Below are 19522 nucleotides of genomic sequence, written 5' to 3' on the forward strand. Positions count from 1 at the left end.
TTTTAAAAACATCTAAATGCGAATTAAAATATTTGCAATGTTTATACTTTAACAATTTACACGATTATTTGCTCAATAGGAACAATTATGATCAAATAATTTTATCCATTAATTCCTAACTATTCGATGTAAGCCGTTATCAATAAGGAGTTTGAAAAAATGATAGGATATATCAATATATATTTAAGATTGCATTTTTCGAGTGAAGGTATTACTCCCCGCACGGCCAGGCCTCTGCTCCTCTATCCCTTTCTTTCACTCGGCTCAGGGTAAAATCTGGGATTAGGGGTTGCCTACATCGGTGCTACTCCACTCGGTATGTTTGGGTGGCCACGAGTGGCATATAGTCTCGAGTCAGGGTTAAATAAGGATCCCGTCCATTGTACGAGGCCGCTTTACCTATCCCATTGTCTCGCGATTCGAGCTAGCAGCTCACTTGCTAACCGACGAGTGGATCTGCATACGTTTAGCGTCTACGGTTACACTCCTGTATATTGTATCGTTTTAGTCTGGTATAAACGTCTATGAAGATAGCCTACATCTGCTACCTTAGGAAATCAACTCATTGCGCTCAGAACTCATTTCAACATTATACTTTTTTAAATGCTATATTGATTCATTTCCTGCACCGAAATGTTCCACGAAACATGGCGTAATTCCGCAACTATATGCGAATAGAGGTGATCACTAAAAAGTGAAAACAAATACTGGACGAGTAAACTTTGATATATCACATATAATTCATTTCATTAACTGTAACCATCTTCGAATTATGTTAAATCGGCTGGATAATATTCAATTGAAGGCATATCGAATATCTGTTACACCAATTGTACCGAAAACATAGGCCCCCTGAGAGAAAAAAGTATGTTTCCTAACTCGATTCATTTTTGTCAAGTAAATTTACTTGGCACCGGCAAATGTATAAGCATTTTTTTATTCAATTACTATTGTTTTTTTTTTTATTAGTAAATTTATGGCGGAAGTAATTATTTTCCTCAGTGAGCTAGTAAAAATATACGATAAATCTCAAATCTCAAGCACGAAAAATCTGGTACGAATCACAAGTTTTCGCTGGAAAATTTTGCTGCATGCGATTAATGTATATTCCAAAAGAGAGTCAGTACACGGAAAACGGTTTTCTGTTTTAACCGTTCGGGGGAAATTACCATACCCCTCAGTAAAATTTATCGACTGCAGGGGAATGAATATGAGAATATGCCGTAAGATATTGGAGAAAAATTAAGAATAAGAAAAGTGTAATCCTAACAGCAGAAAGGAGACTTGAGAAGAAAGGGAAGAGTATTTGAGTTATCGAAAAAACTAGCAAAATGAATTATTGGTTAGATCATTGTATAATTATAGGGTATGGTACTATTTTGTTTATCTTCTAGTAATATTCTCAGGAGTGAATGAACTAAGTAATGGATTATTGATTATGCAGACTGTGGTGTAACGAATTGTGAGATCCCCGAGAGAAAAGTGAGAGAGTCTTCCTTCAACTCATTTGAAGGGTCAAATTGCACTGTAATAGTTTCCGAACAGCCTGCACAATAAACAGAATTATAAGAGCCAATTATCTTATGTCTGATTCTCTGAGAGTGGGGGGCTTTATATAGCAGTATTGTCCACCCACTCGGGCAGAGCCGCTTCGGCAGGCTCTCTATGAAATCATTCTTGGTTCATTTCCATTCCGTCCGTTTTTCTTGGCTATCTCTGACCAAAAGTTATCTTAGTTTCCTTCTTGTTATGCTCCCGAAATACCATTATATCAAGAATTATCACTAAGCAATTTTTTATTGTCCTGAATAATACGAGAACACAGGAGGTGGCACATATTATTTAAAAACATGTAATATTGAAGCTGATAATGTTGTAATGAATAATGATGAAATTCAAATTAGCCCGAATATTCGTGGATAATGCCCAAGTATATTCGTCAGAATAGGAATAGCTGGGGTGCAGTGTCGACACTCCGCCGTCAAGGACTGCGGCACCTGGGACATCACGTCTCTCTATGCCTACAATAAAGATAAAACATTTGTTGCAATGTCATCCACGATGAAATATAATCTCGTGAATTCGTTGCCTCCGGGTCAGTTTGTTAGACATTGTCAATACGTAACACGACGATTCGTTATGATACGTATGGGATCAGACAAAAGACTTCATTTATTCAATAAATCGCTGAATTACTAAAGGAGTGGATTTTGCCTGAGAGATATTCATTTTTAAATTATCTTCGAATGATCTATCCTTATCAACGAACCCGTTCACTCGGGTTCATTACATTCCTACTTAGTCCAAAATTTTCTTCAACGATTCTTTGATGCCGCATAATATGAAACACTATATGATTGAGAAATTTTAGTTGGAAATTTTTACTAAAACTTTATTTGTTAGTGAAGGCGATTGAAATAATATACGGTAATAATAATGGTACGCAATCGTACCTCAATTCAGTATATGATGATATAACAAATGTGTGGTTACATCGTGTTTGCAGGCAAGAGTCCAGTGCCGGTTCATTGTGTGGTAGAATCTATCCACAGCATAGTGGAGCTACGAACAGCTGGAGGAAGGGAAAAGTGGCAAGGACCTCATCTGGAAACTGATACATACGTTATCATTCCAGCTTCTGTTCCATTTCAGGTAAATTTCAGCATATTTAATTATGAATACATTCAGAAGATTTTCTAAGAATAAAAATTTGGAAAATTATATCATAAACCCATATTTCTAATGAAAAGCCAGATGACGAATATGTCCTGAGTATATCCTAAATTTATAGTAATAGTTTTGGCCAATGCACTGACAATACCATTAAAAAATTCCTCTGCTGATCTAAAGAATACGTGACAGCGAATGGGACATACTATCCCAAACAATCAGAGAATGAAGAAGTAAAAGAAATAGCGAAGACATTACCTTATGGTAAACCAGCGGAAGGAGTTGTGTTCCAGAAGTTTCACCGAGAAAACTTCCTCCTAATACATCAGCGTGCCAAACGGCCGAGTACAGCACACGTATACTGATAGAGAAGGTGAAGGTCAGACAGTAACTACTACTACAGTAATTTTATGTTATATTGGCTAAGGATAAGTAATCATCAATGAATACTACTAGAACAAATCATAGTCGACAAAAACCATTCCAATGTTCTTTCTATTCATTCTCAATACGAGGAGTAAAAATAAATTTATTCAATTCGGAAGGAACATCAATTGAAAGAGTAATCTCCAAGAGCGTAGGCAGTCACAGTCTATAATCCGCAATGGCTAGAGACTGACATCCACCAGGACAATTAAGTTTTTCCCGACGAACCATCCCGAGAGAATCAAATGCTGTCTCCATTAGCGAGGAATTAGATAGTCTCGTCTAGCTGATCTTTCACAACAAGTACCTAGAAATTCTGTCTACGTCAACGAGGAAAGAAGTGGAAAAAAAATGATAAGTCTCGACCGTCGTTGTCTATGGCTAATGTCTTCCTGTGTGCACCATTAGCGAAGGCATGGGATTTCATTCTCAATTCTGGAAGTATGCGTCGTGAGGTACAAAACCTGAGATGGAACAATCCGGAAAACACCGACTACCTTGACGTTTCGGCAATCTTCGGGTTCCCAAAGCGCTTTGAGATCTTTTTTCAAATTGTTCTTACATGAAAAATATACGCCTTATATCCCAGAGAGACATACCCATTCTGGTGAGGGAACCTGTCATTTTCAAAACCCAAAAAATAATCAAAAATTATTTAAAACATACCTAGAAACCGAACGACAGTGACCAATTTGGTTAAATGGCTCGATCGGACGACAGGATGCATGAGGCGATTATTTTATGTTTTTTGCTTGAAGGAAGATGGAAAACTATTTAACCATCGTATGGTTGGACCTGCTCTGACAACTTAAACAACTTTCATAAGAATGAAGAAATCAACTGTTATTTGAAAAAAGGAAGTTAATCTTTACCGCTGAAAAACTCAACTTCATAGGTACAAATCGCATGTATTGACAATTGCATTGCATAACAATTTTTTCCATCGGTGCCTTCGTTCAAAAGTTATTTGGCGGTACAATTTCAAATAGGCAGCCTGCAGTATAGATAAATTCAATTATTGCAAGAAACAAAATGTTCACTATGATTGAAATAACAAAAAAAAAAAAATTAGCTTAACGAAATAACAAACATATATTTTGAACTAACAAATTTCCTAACCAATTGACAAATTATGAAATACTACTCAGATAGAAGAAAGTAAAGCTAAGTTAAATAAAATGTGGATAAAACAACTAACATAGTACGGAGATAAAATTAATATGGAGAAGGGATCTATAGTTACCACGAGAAATGAGCGTGTCCGCTAGTACAATGAGAAAAAGATAAAAAAAAGGATTCAGCAATCGAGAGGGGCAAAGCTTCCATAGAATGTTAACACACATCAGCAATAACTAAAAGCGTTACCAGTAAAATACGAAACTCAACTGTCGACCCACGTTATGAATCCTCTCTCAAAGCTGCAAATTTAACAACAAAATGTAATATAAAACTCATGAAAGTTAAAAGGCTTTACAGACCACGAGAGTAGTAAATGGAAAGCTCGAGGACAACAATACTGATCTCGGAATTCCTAGTATGGCAAATACAGACAAAAAACCGATAATGGAACGACAATTACGTGAAGCGAGAGTCAAAATTCCTCTTTAAGTAGAACTACAGAATTAATTCCGAAAACTCTGAAAATTTTTGTATGAATCAGTAAACTAGAATTCTTTCAAGCTAAGATATTTCTACTGGACGAGATTGTAAGACACTATGAAAATCTAAACATTCAAAAATGGCGTTGTCCGCCATGGACAAAGAGTTCGAAACATTAGATATCAAAATAAATTTCCGACGCAATTGAATAATTCTAGAGATTTTGTCGACCGCTCACCCTTCTCCGTTGAACAAAGTTCTCAAAAGAGGGGCAGTCCCAGCCCTCTAATCACGTCCAAAATTCTCTGGGATTATCATACTGGAAGACAATAATTACTCAAGATTACAGCGACCCATAAAAATTGGCCGTCAGTGTCCAGACGTCCAAACGAGAAGTGCCCATTAATGACGGAGTGACAATGCTCAAGAGGTGACGGAGCCGACCATTGCCATGATTGGCTCGTCACAGTCACGAGACTTATCTTGATTGGCTGCAAATTAACTTAAGTAATCAGATTGAAAATTTTTCAAAGAAGAATCTAACTGACATATAATGGTCAGAAATTAACATTGGGACTACTCAAAGCATTAATAACAATTTATATAATTGACCGCCAAATCTCGGTGAATAATCTTAGAATTATCGAACCTTACAACTTGCTAAGCTCAAGGGCCTATATGCTGATTTGAGTCTCATAGTCGCTAACCTCTGGACGTCTGCACCACCTCCGGGTCTCTCCATGTAAACTCCCAAATACAGCGGGAATCTTCAATTTTTCCCTTCTATCCTCTCGTGCTTTCCGCAATCAAATGAGAAGGATCATGAAAGATGACGCCAGAAAATCCCACGGCGAATCCCACGAAGTTTCCGAACCGAGTGGGGAGCGATTGGCTCGATACATGAGAAGGTCAATAAAACAAAAATATACAAATAAAAGAAAAGAAATGACATTTGACTTTCGCCTTACCAATGGTTCACTGCTCGTCTGGACATTCTAAAACTGACGAACGGTCGAAAATCTAGATACTACTTTACAGTATATATGTGTAGATGTCGCAAACTTTTTAACTCAGCATTATATCGACATTTTTTGCCAGGCGGGAAGGCGTGTTGAACCCCATAAATGCAATCAAGGAAATTCTCCCTTGATGCGGATGATAGGAGAATACGAAAGTAGCACATATTATACAAAACAATGAGAGAATGGAGAAATTAAAACACTTGGGGATAATATCCACCTTAATTTAACATAATGTGGATTACTGGAGTACGGTATCGCTACTTTGCTCCAACGATGGCTGCGGTCTTCGGGCGCACATAGAACATCTCCGGATGCCTCGCCAGGTGTGTAACAAAGGAAGACCATTTGATGCGATCGAATACACGAGGAAATATAAAGGCATCAATTAATTGCCTCTGAAACTGTTTCAAGTCACTTTCTTGCAGTTCATATTCGCCTGGTACCTTGGAGATCAGACAACATCTTTATTTATATAATAAATAATTAAATCAACTAAGGAGTCGATTCTCCTTGAGAGATATTAATCACCAGTAATTATCCGTTTGTAATCCACCCCTGCCTATTTGAATGTGAAGCGGTGTGAAAATAGTCTAGAAACCCGATAGTTCGAGACGAATCGAATACGAACATCCGATTTGAAATTCAAATAGTTCGAATAATATGACTTTCCACATTTCCTGCACGTCAATGCGATAAGGTTACAAGGAATTTCCAGAAATACACAATTCATAATTGATAATTCAATTGGTCTGAGATAATTTAATTGTCACGTTAAAGATATGCTCAGTTGGTATCACAGTATAGCGAAAATCGAATATTCATTCACAGTGTGGAAAGATTTTGGCATTCCTCAAATTGTCCATCGAATAAATGAGAAAGCTCGTGATTTGTTGATGAATTATTATTTCGAGCCTCCTTCGCAGTGAAAAATGCCGTATTATTCAGGTAGAATAGTTAAAATAGAGTACAATAATATATCAGCCGTTAGAAGTAACCGTATAAGGGAAATTGACAAAGTTTCAGAACATTTGCATCACTCATTGAATATTTTCCATCCTTCATTGTTTCTTCCACTTACTTAGGGACTGATAAAATATAGAATAGATAATGGAAAAGAATAGGTCCCTCAGTTGATGGACGTCTCTGCACGGAGAGAAAAATTCTGGAAAAAATACGTAAAAAGTTCCGTAAAAATTCATGTGTGAAAGGTAAATTTGAGGCGAAATGTAAAATCGAAAAAAGTGTCGATCATACAGAAAACTTTACCGCTCGGTCGGTAAAAAATCACCTTTAGAGGTAGAAAAATTACGGTTCTCATTTCCGCAAATTTTGCCGGGACTGGAAAGTACGATTCTAACCTCGCTTCACTCGGTTAGATCGAAGTTTCCAGTCCCTACGGTAATAAAATATCGTGTGCCTCACGGAGATAAAGTATTTTCTGACTCATGTGATTATAAACTCACATTTCGTCACAAAATATTTTACTCCCTAGAGGCACAGTATACTATTATCATTCCGACAATAATAATTTGCTAGGTGGGGTGATTCGAATAATGATTCGCGATCCAGTGTGACCAACAGCCGCACCACCAACGCTGTCTAGGAATTTTTCAATGCGGTCACGTAAAAATTACGGAACCTCACATAAAATTTAAATGAAACTGGATAATTTTTACGTTGCTCGAAATGATTTTTACCTGAACTGTAGTAAATTTTACAAGTTCGTAAGAAATTATGTGACAATCACGTAAATTTTTCAGAGCAAATAATAAAATTTACTGTTTGTCTCTTATTTTTTCTCAAATTCTCTAGTAAAAAACAAGGAACTCGAGCCTACTATTACGTGATTAGTCACTTAGTTTTTCCTATATTTTTCTCTTCGCGGGATCTTAGTATTCGCCACATGGCTTGAACTCATAATTCGTAGAAATTGATAACAAAAAAGGTAGAATAATATGAAGGGAATTATTGAAAAGTAATGGAATAGAATAATGAAATTAAGGGAATGTTTTCGCACTGCTCGACGTAAACAAAACATCGTAGAGTTCGTCGGCCAGCATGATGGCTTTAAGTCACACACAGTAGTGTGTGTGGTCGAAAGGTGCAAACCGACTGAAAAAGAGAGTTTTTCCGATGTAAGCAAACAATACCGCGGAAAAATTAAAAAAATGGGCCGTAGATCCCAATGTGATACCTCGATAACTTTGTTCCCAAAGATAGAACCACATAGGTTCCATATTCGGGAACAAAAAAAACAAATATCAAAAAAAGTTTCAAATTCATGTCTTTATTCGGAATACAAGCAAATCACATACGCGATAGTCGGATATGAGGCAGAGATGACAAAAATTAGTGTAACGTTCTGTAACAAAAAAAAAAATATTGTAAAATTAACGAAATGGGTAGAAGAAAGTCGGGATATGATGGAGAGAATGGTTCGGTTGTTCAAATAGATGGGAAGAAGATAGCTGGAAGAAAATTAAATTGTGGTAGGGACTGAAGAGGGCAATGGGTGTGCGCGTGTTATGAACGAGATACAAGACGGCGAGTCATTGTGCCAATCGCCGGTAGATCAGCAGCCATTCTCACACCTCTAATCCAGAAGTTTATACTCCTTGGTATTGCCGTTATTAGAGGTCGTTGGAAAAGTTACTCAAGATTGAGTACTTCAGGATATCAACACAAACGATGGAACCATAAATTCTGTCATGTTAATCCTATAAACGGAGCACATCTGCAAAGTCTAGAATGATTCTGAGGAGACGTTGACGTGAACATTCCAGAGAATTCAATCAATGAGAGGCCTATTAAAGGAAAATTAGCGAAATTTATTTTTAATAGAGCATACCTGCTGTAAGTGAATCACCCTGAAGTTTGCTGACTTTCAAGGAAATAAATTTTTGTCACCGGATATCTGACACGACAAGCACGGAATTTAAAAAAGTGAAAAGACAATATATTGTTATACCCCAGATTTTGGTCAATTGGGTTATTGTTAAATATTTGCATATCCAGCATTATCAGCGTGACAGTTGCCAGCATAACTGGATTATGCTGACCAAGTAATGACACAAAAATGATTATGTATTTGAGAGGCCGTTTGGGTGTGCAGAAAGTAGATGCAAATCGGGCTGCGACATCTGTTAGTCGGAATATTTGTGATCAGTCAGCTGACATAATTAAAGTAATAAACTCTCATATTAAAATACGTATAAACTATTGGTGGGATTTATTCCTTCGAGCCTAGAACCTACAATAAATATAAGTACTCTCCACGCAGCGAACAATATGTTCGTCATGACTGAATTTAATCGTGATGACTCGTATTTATGTCGTTCTTGTAGTTAAAGAGCCATTATTTACAGGATAACACATTGAAAACTAATTAACACTGGATCTCTCCTTCTAGAATGATCCAATTAAAAAACAATGGTCACGTTTTTAGTTTTCCAAAACCTCCTCGTGATATTTTAAAATTTTTTTTTTGTGCGCATTATTAAATAATATATCCACTGAAGTATCGCATCACTTTGTGCTGAGTTGAGTTCTATCATGGACATGAATCATTTAATGAAAAAAAAATTACATTTTTCAAATTGAAAGATCTTCTCGTGACTTATAATGTAAGTTGTCAAAAATGGTATTGCAAAGAGAGAATACTTTATTCAGGAGGACAATATTTAGGTGTAAATGTATGTTATTATAACAAAAAAAACTATTATCAACTTTCCGATCATCGTTTTGTAAGTTTATTTTTTTCTTTTTTTTTATTTTGAGATTAATAAAAATTTCACGTGGGTGTTCTTTTATTATGGAGTTTTTTTATGTATATGATTGAGTTCACCGGCATGAATTAAACATTCATGTGTTTCGTCCTGAATCTCCCACCACCATGATGGTGGTGCTATCTATAAATAAACTCGAGATTCGACTACGCTTATTTTGATGATCGTAATCCTTTATCTCAGGGATGGGCAGCCTCTAGGTAGCTCGGAGCAGAGTCATAAACTCAAGTTGGAATACAAAAAGTTTATAACCATACCAATTATAAGGGTCCTAGTACAATCATAGTGGGGACAGTAGTGGAGGGCCTCACAGTCCACGTAGTGGGTAGCGTCCCATGACGCCTCTGCCAAAAGGTAAAATGGGAAAAATAGCCGCTGCTATTAATATAAAAAAAAATTTAAAAATTCACAAATAGACAAAAATATTTTTGAATATGAAAATAACTATTACTGATTAAAAAAAAAAACATAAAATTGCTCTTGAAATTCAGCTTCCCGAACTATTGACATCTTTTAACTTGCTTTTTAAGTTTTTGGTCCATTAACGACCTTACCGAAAAAGATGTGGAGGAAAAAATATCAAACATTGCCGTTTTTACCGGCCGATGTTGATTCTGCATATAAAAAAAGAATATTGTTTGAAAATAATATTTTTTTCAAATTTTCTTCAATTAACATTTTTACGTCAATCAATTTAATTTCTTCAATAAATAATTGCGGGACCACTGGAACATGACAATGTGGAATTTGTTACTTGCCTCTAAAATTGATCAGCCGGTTCTTTAATTTTATTTGTAACGTCTGCCTTCAAAATAAATAAAAACGTCATAGTGAAGAAAATTTCACATTTTCCATTTATGACTCATTTGCCCGCTTTTCCTTTTCTTCAGCGACATTTCTCCTCTTTTCCTTTTCTTAAGTGTTACCCCCACTTCGGTTGATTTCAGCCGATCAGAAGGGCCTTTACGACACAACAGGCTCTTGTCTACCCTTTGTTATACACTAATAGAGGTCGGGAGCACGACTTGCTCATAAAGCAGAGTTTTCCCATCCCTGCTTTATCTAGTCCGATTTAAGGATTTTTTCGAAATGACAATGGCTAATCATATTGAAAACTACACATCGGCGCAAATCGCGTTTACAAAAGACCTGAATACCCCCAGTTCCACCGTTTTCGTCGTGCGATTCATAGTTAATTCTAGTTGTCCTTCGAAATTTATTACAATTATTCAACTAATTAACAACCATCTCAAACAAAAATCACGTGGAAAAACTGAATAATAATTAAAATTTAAATTTAATGTTGAAGGAATGGTGGTGGCAATTCTACATTATGCATAGAAATTCGCCCACCTCAACAACGGTCCTACACACAAATGCATTTTCAACGGTATTTGTAAATAGCTCAAAATTTAAAAACATCGAAAAGAAAAATTTCGTTCCAATTTAGTTTTTACTTGGCTCCATGATCGTAGGGGTTTGAAAAGCAAAGAGAACGATGAAATAAAACAGAGACTGAAGAAAAATCGGAAATCATCCTCTTCATTGCCGAATAATGACAGTGATTCGGACAATCAACCTTCTGAGAGTGATACTGTAAAATCAAATCCTGGGATTGACAACTGTAGTGGAGCTTGCATCACAAAAAAGTTCAAGAGAAGACTGTATCAGTATGTTGGTACATTGACCTTGCACAATGGGGATGTTGTTCACGAACTTATTTTTGAACAAATTTCATGCCATTTGAAAACAAAAATTGCCGGATGCATTAAAATTGGCATGCATTCTGGGATTCAAGAGCAATAGAAGATATAACGATGGTATGGTAGGTTCTCTGATTTTATGAGGTGCGGTCAGCCCAAGGCTTCACAATATTTCAAAATGCCTGGGAGTATCGGGAACAATCCAACTTCAGCAAATGTTTATGCAACACCTGGTGATTGTAAGCATGATGTACCCATGGCTTATCAATTACGAGGGGAGAATCGACAAAGTTTAAAGGACAAACGGAAATTCGTTAAGCCTCACACAGTGTATGAGGACTATAAAAAAATCACAAAAAAACTTTTGTGAAAAAATTTTGCCAAGTGGAGGTTTTATTGTATGATCATATTTTCCCAAAACATATTCTCAGTTTTATTAAAAAAAAAATACGTGAAATACAACACACGCCAAGCATGTCCTTCACAAATCATATTGATTAGAGGGACTGAACATCTCAAGAGTGAATCCAGTAATGTAAATGAATGAAAAGGTCGCCATTGGAAACGCTAAAGAAGACAAAGCCCTCCACAAAGTGCCGGCTTGAGAATACACATAGCTGATACATGTTGTCATATGCCCATGTGTTAGCTGACTTTTATTTATGTGCGAGCACTCTTAAATTAACGATCTTTACAAAACTAACGCCACCAACGGTAACTAACTTCGCCAATCGCCAATTCGATTTTCGGAAAAAAGTCCACTTGGCGCGCCTGCTCTTCTGTATATATACCTCAAAAAATACACATATCGGTAATAGTTCATATATGGGCATCGAAGTTTTAGAAAGCAACAACAAATTCCGGGGAAAATATTGTACATTAAGCCTCACACAATGTATGAGGATCTCATTCTCAAAATGAAGAGAAAACTCCCAATATCTGAAAATAACTACCAATTCATTTATTCTCTCGGTGTGCTACAAAAACCAAGATCGAAAAAAGTATCTGAAAACCATTGCCATGCTGATGACATTACCGATCTCATTTTGAGCATTGCTAATGCAAATGATAAACACCCCTACATTCGACAATTCTTGGCACCTTGGAAAATTTATGTAGGCTGTCAAGAACAGATCTCCTTTTTGAAAATGTATTCGAAGTTGATATTATTCTTTGATGCAACTGGTTCTGTGGTTAGAAAACCATTTCCTCATTCCAAAAGAGTTTATTATCATTCCGATGTTGTTAATATTAATGGAAAAATTTTTCCCTCCGTCGAATACATAACAAATGACCATACCACCCCCTCAATTCGAAATTATTTAGAATTCATCAGAAAATATTGGGAAGATAACCGAGTGTGATGGCCTCCATTCGATAAGTGCGTTTCTGACTGGTCATGTGCCAGCATTAATGCACTAATAGGAGCCTGGTATAAAATCACGATTTCGCAGTACCTTCACCTTGCCTATAATGAGATCCAGAATAATATTCCTGTACCAGCTCATGTTATTCGTAATTTCTTTTGTTATGCGCATTTTATGAAAATGATATCAAAATAGCACATGCTAAGAAAAGTTGTGACAGAAAAATCAAATTGTACTTGGAATTTCTTATATTACGCATATTCAAGAGATGTTATTTATTATATTATCAAGAGATGTTGTTTACTATTCTGGAAGCTCAAATTTAAACCGTGGAAGTAACTCAAGCTTTTGTGGAACTCTCATCATCCGCTGATCTTCATCGCGGAGAGATCAGCAGAGCTCTTGCTGTCATGAAACATAAAACTCAGGATGATTCAGATAACGAAAACGGAGCGATGTATAAGAAAAGCCTTTTCTACCAGTATTTCAATAACATTCGTGAACACATGAAGAGGAATATTGCGGAGAGGCAGGGTTACAGGCTTCTAAAATTGAACACCAATCACACAGTGAACAATCCTGATTTTTACCATTACCCTGCATCACCACGAATATTTTTAATTGTTGTTACAAGTGCCCTAAAGGATCTCACCAAAGATGTGCTCATCAGATCTGAGGATTACCCCAAGTTACTCAACAATAGTTTGCTCAGTATAATATCAGGAAAGTTAAAGCTTACCATATCTTTCGTGCGAAGTCAGTTTGTTTATTATCTCGGGAAAGACAATGGGTAGAAAACCCCTGCCGACACACTTTTACCGGCAATTTCAGAATTCCTGGCGTGACAAATTATTGATTGTTTCCCCCTGAACGTTAATAAGAATCATTGGGTGTTCCTGTGTGCTGATGTTAAAAATTCGAGTGTTTACTTCCTTGATTCTGAAAAAATCATTGACTGCTACCAAAAGGTATTTTTAAACACGGGCATTGAAACTAGCTCAAAAAATTTTCATCGAGGTAAATTTATCCATCACTGACTTCTAGGTCTTTTCCACACTGAAAATCACCTGGACAATGGAAGCTAATGGCGCTAGGCTGCTAGTGGTTCGCACTGGGAGCCAGCCAAAGCGGCTCTGTCCAGTGAGTGGTCAGTCTGAGCAATATTGCCGGTGACCCCCACGCTCGACTGCAGTTGGGTGGGCTGCCGTGAGCCGGGACGTATTGCCCTCGCTGTCCTGGAGCATGCCGAATTCAAACGTCGCAGCTGACCCCTTTCGGATAACTCCTCCGAAGATTAGCCGTTGAACTCCCGCTCCATTTAACATGGTCTCTCATACGCCATTATGAGTCCTATGCTGAATGCCAGGAAGCCTTATAGAGGAACTGGGAGTGTTTGTACGTGCCCGCCCTGTGCTGGCGCCTGCCTGCAGGCCTCCTAACTCCCTAAGCACTCGGGCCCCAGTTCTCACGCCCTTCGACGATTCGAAAAATTCCCGGGGAGGATCGAGATAGCAGACATATCAAAGAACTTAGTTCATGGGATCCAAAAATCGAGTTTAATGTGAAGAATTTTCTAAAATCCCGTTACACGTTATTTGTTACATTCATAACTGAATGCCCTGTTCCGATTAATGAATTTTTAAAAAATGGTCACCCGAATACGTCAGGATTCTATAAACTAATCGTTCGCAATTGCTTCAGTGTGTATTCGTCACTGTTTATTTTCCATGTCCAAATAAATAATATGCAGCCAGATCGGAATCTGGTTTCGGTAACGAATAAATAAATAGGATTTGTGAACGTTCCAGAGAAAAAAAATTACGAGAAAAACTAACATTTTTTGTAACACTGAAGCAGTAATTCTTTATTTCTTAGAACTCCAACGAATCGGACCAGAGTTCAAGAAATGTATCGAACCTTTTGTGTTACGCCTAGTATTAACATCCCCAGCCCAATCAGCATCTGAATAAGATATCAACCTTGTATCACTAGAATTTAGGCGAAAATGAATTTCCTCAGAGATGGTTCCTTTAAAATATTTAAAAATTCTCTTAAGATCATTCCAGTACGTAATCGTTGGAGTTTCTATCTTCAAATACATGAGTTAACTACCAATCATCGGCATACAAAGCCAGATATAAACATTCATTCGCTTCTTCTGGAAAGTAACAGATAATCCACGGATCGGACCTTGATTGTATTAGACCATAATTTCGGAGAAAATTCACAATTTTCTTATTCCATTGATGTGGTGCCTGCTTTAGTCAATATAAGCTCTTTTTAGCGGACAAACTCGATCATCCTCAACGAAACCTTAAGGTTGCTGTATCTATATCTCTTCCGCGGGCTCACCATGTAGGGACGCCGTCTTAAAGTTAAATTAATATAGTTGAAGATTTTAACTGCTGCAGCTGCCAGCAAGGTTCAAACAGAATTGTACTTCACCGCAAAATTGACATTAAAAGCACTGCTCAAAAACATTGGCATAGTGTGCAAATCTTCTCCTAATTCTGTTGCACCAGAGGGAGTATTTCACTTCAAAAACCTTTTGTCTGATCTTTCGTGGAAATTACATCTCTCCTGATATGGACCATCCATAGGATGGATGAAACAGACCAGAAGCATTGTGTTCTTAGTCATTTCGTTGAGTTCATCTCCCATTTCGTGTAGCGCTCCTTGGGTACATGGACATAAAATTCACTAGCAAAAATACGAAGATAAGAAACAGATGGTTTTGATTCAAACCATCCTTCAAAACTACTAGTCTCACGAAGTGTATGAGATGCAATTCGATTTTTAATATACACAGCTGACCCAGCAGCTTCAGCGCACAAATATTGTGGAAGACATCGTGCATGAAGCATTGACTTAGCTGTGTCTACAACACTCTTAATCTGCCTTTCTGTATATCCATTTTGTTTTGTAGTCCTAGGTGTTGATACATTGTATTTGATTGCTTTGGATAATATAAATTCCTTTGCTTGACCAAGCAAAACTGTAAACCACAATGTGACTTCAATCATTTAACCTCATGTGCATCAGCTCGAACAGCAGCACAAAACTGCTGCAGAAATTCCAAAACATCACTTTTATCTTTAAAGAAATGGACGTAACCTGGTATAATTCTCTTCAGAAACGTAAAGTAATTAGCCCCACCAATTGATTGAATTGGCATTTTTCTACGCAAGTCCCTCTGGAAAATTTCTCGTGGTGTTCTGGCCCTTACTGCTTTTTTTTCGTGAAACTCCTACGGTGCTGTTTGCCGTAGATACATCCTGAGCAACAAGACTTTTCACCTGAAGTCTCTGAAACCTGCAAATCATCAACATTTTCTCGCTGTATCATTTCCCTTAATGCCTTAGAATTTACGTGCTTCGGACTCTCATGAGACGTATTCAATGTTTCACCACGAGCTCCATTTGCGTTAGCACAACCCTGGCGGACCACTCGATAGGGTGGAATCGAGTTGTGCACTGAGTCGATAGGTGTTCGAGATTGAGTCGATGGTAATATGGATCCACATTACCATCGACTCAATCTCGAACACCTATCGACTCAGTGCACAACACGATTCACTCTATCGAGGGCTTATCGAGTAGATCTCGAATGGTCCGCCAGGGAAGACAGAGGTTGGAACCCCTTCAATTAGCAGGACACCTCCTGTGACCAACAGAACTTTCTAACCTCCTTCCTCAAAAAAGACTCCAATTCCTTTTTCTGTCACTTTCGTGATCGACAACAGATTTTTATCAATCGGTAATCATTAATATTCTTTGTGAACCATCTTTTTTTTTCTGCTATAAATCTGCTGAAGCCGTCTCCAATGCGTACAGAAAAATTATTTTGAGTAAATCTTGTTAAGGTTGTTGTCGCGAGAGAGTCAGGCTTAAAATTTACTACGCTCCGGGTTGATCTTCCGCTAAGCGGGGAATACGAGTTAAAATATAAATTTTTGCGGGTGTACAGTTCCACTCGACTCACACAAGAATCTACCATGCATGGATACATGTACACACAGCTAACGCTAAATGGTGCCGATCGTGGCAACCGCGCGCAGCGTGTCTCTGTTTTCATGTCTCTCTCTTTCTCACTCAATGTATTTATTTTATTTATGAATCGTCCCTTTGATTCGTCATTGACAATTCCAAATAGATTCGCGCCACTCGAGCAAAAAGCGTTATTGTCACGTCACGCGCAACTAACCCATGCATTCCGCCCACTGGGAGAAATAATGCTACTTTGCAAATTTATTGCTCTACTACGAAAGTGACGATCACTTTTTTTTTTTTAAAGTATATTGGTGGTCACTATTTCTACGTTCTGTGTTAATTTCATCAAAAAATGTCCAGTGTTTTTTTTTTTAAATAAAAACGGTGAAATGCATTTGAACAGCTCAGAAACTGACAATTGGTTTTTTGTTGTGCTCATTTTGGAGGGAATTTTAAGAGCTATCTATAGCAAAAATTTTAAAAAAATCTGTCGAAAAACGGCTTTACACGACAACAACCTTAAATGACCAATGACCTGGCTAACAGCAAGAGGTATACTTTCCTAGTCTCCATCTCGAACGCCTTTGATTTTGATTATTGTAAAAATAAGAATTATCTAACTCATGCCTAGTACTCTGAGTACCAATCCCTCGACCTTGATCTCGATGTCCACCCCGACGCTGTCCTCGGTCTCTTGTTGACATTTAATTGAATAGAGCTCTGCCAAAGAATACTGAATTATCACTATCTCGATCAAGGCATCATTCCTGTTCACAACTACCTCCTCATTCACCTAATGCTCTATTAGCTTCTCAATAGTTTGATGACTCGCTTTCAGAACGGCATGCCAAGCTGTCCTCACGTTATTATACTCCCGGTAACTCCTCCTGGTAATAATCGGTAACCTCCCAAGAATGTTGGTAATGATAACTGGATCTTTTTGCTCCATGCCCCTGTCTGTAAGCTTTCGAGCAAGAGATACGACTTCTGCTACAGGTTCCGTCATCTTATTTTATGATTTCCACTTGTAATAAAAAGATTGATCCAAAAGTACATGTGCCGACTGATCGCTTTTCTGAGAACGCACGGTTTGTAGTTGTGGCCACATTTTCGCTGCAGCATCACAATCAGATAAATATTTTAACTGCTCCAATTCAAGACCACCCATCAAAAATGCTTGGGTCAACATCTTTATCATTGCATTCCTGTGTAGTAGCTACTGGACGTATTATTGTTCCCAACACATCCCGTCAACTTATTTATTGTTATATACATCATCATCGGCTTTTTGATAGACGATAATTCTGCCCATTACATTTGTGAAGACGATACATTTTTGATTCCGCTATTTTCACTATTTTCAATTAAAATCGCAGAAACAATCACATCAGCTTTCCTGTCGACACCTTACATTAATTAAATTTCAAACTCAGCTTCACTGATTCGTTTTAGCCACCGTAATTTAATCGAAGTTATTGATTCATTTTAATAGATCAAATCACCAAACAATAGGTATGTACTAGGCCCATACCCATTGACAGTTATTATATCTTAGAGCAACTTGTCAGATTTGAATAACAGTGACACTCCACAGAATTCGTAGATAACAAAGGTAAATTCATTTATGTTATAGGCGACCGTAATCTTGTCATTGTAACCTCACTTCGCTCGCTAGAATTGCGGATTATGGGTCCAATAACATAAAATAGTATATAAAACACGTGAGTTATGAATTTTCAACACGATTTTTAGAATGATAAATGAAATAAAATTGAATAATTACATTTTTCAATTAATAATAATCAGCGAATCAAGATAAAAATCTGGAATTTCCCACAGAATTATCTTTTTGAATCATAAAAAATGTTGAAAAATTGGCGCCTTGCAACTCGCCTAGGCAGATTCACCATGCCTAGTAGGCTAGACCCTTTTATGAAAGATGCGTCAATAGCTTTCTAATCTAAGCCCAAAATTTCAGGATAGTGATGAGCAAGGTCAACTATTAATCAATTTTTCGAGAAGACGTTGTTGTGCTCGTCGTCAAAGTGCTGCCTCCATGACGAAAGCGTCTCAGTACCAAAATTTTGAAACAATAAATTAATGCTATGAATTCTACTGTACTCCATGTCGATTGAAAAATACCAATGGATGCCTGAAAATGCCCTATAAACATTATATCAAAATTGTGAAAGATAATCCAAACCGCGTGCCCCTAAGTCGATTAAAAATTATTGTTGTTTATAGGCTGAACACCAAGAAAATAAACTGCATCAATTTAGTCCATCCAACTGAAGAGAAAAAAATATTAGCATACAGAGGAAAAAATAATCCATCTATTTCTGCCAAAAACAATTGTCTAGTATAAATAATTGGAATGAAAAAAAATGTTGGAGTTTTTCGGTCTCAACAATTACTTGAGGCCTTATGGTCCGCCTTTTTCTTGCGCAAGCAGCTCGATGCAGCACGCGCGATGCGCGATCGGGTTGGATATACAGTGTGGGATGTAGAAAGTGGCAGATAAATTTTCCCTCTATAGGCCGATACTGTTTTCTTTTTAGTTTGATGAGCTCCAGTGATTCAGTTCATTTCTTTGGCGTTCAGTCTTCTAAAAGAATTTTTCCCCGTGTCAACACGCCGGGATAATCGTCGAACTATTGTGGCTATCGTCTCTATCACCCATGATTGGGCGCCATCTAGATGTTTCTCGCAAACCTGGCTAAAACGAGCCGCGAAAGAAGTTGGTTTACTCTGTGGGGTTTCGGTGGTGGGTTTTATAATGCCGAACCAGCATCAGCATGACGCGATAAAGTGGGTGCGGTTCACCAATGTCTGAATAACTCTGATTACCCACTTCAGCTGCGCATGAGGTATCGTTAAGCGAAAACTATCGGGGAACAGACTCCCCAGGTCTTTCACGGGGCGATGTCGCCATCACTTACGTGCCTTCTACTCTCCTCCATA

At 37.5% G+C, this 19522-nt stretch overlaps 1 protein-coding gene across 1 annotated transcript in view; it reads left to right on the forward strand.

The window, feature by feature from the left end:
- The window catches only part of dve (SATB1_N and homeodomain domain-containing protein dve), a 343172-nt gene that overhangs the window by 255497 nt on the left and 68153 nt on the right, over positions 1 to 19522 (forward strand). The window contains exon 3 of the mRNA XM_011303859.1: positions 2507 to 2652. Within this exon, the coding sequence (XP_011302161.1) occupies positions 2507 to 2652 (146 nt within the window). The remainder of the gene's footprint in view (positions 1 to 2506; positions 2653 to 19522) is intronic.

This window comes from Fopius arisanus, unplaced genomic scaffold (assembly GCF_000806365.1).
Source record: "Fopius arisanus strain USDA-PBARC FA_bdor unplaced genomic scaffold, ASM80636v1 scaffold00034, whole genome shotgun sequence".
Lineage (NCBI taxonomy): Eukaryota > Metazoa > Arthropoda > Insecta > Hymenoptera > Braconidae > Fopius > Fopius arisanus.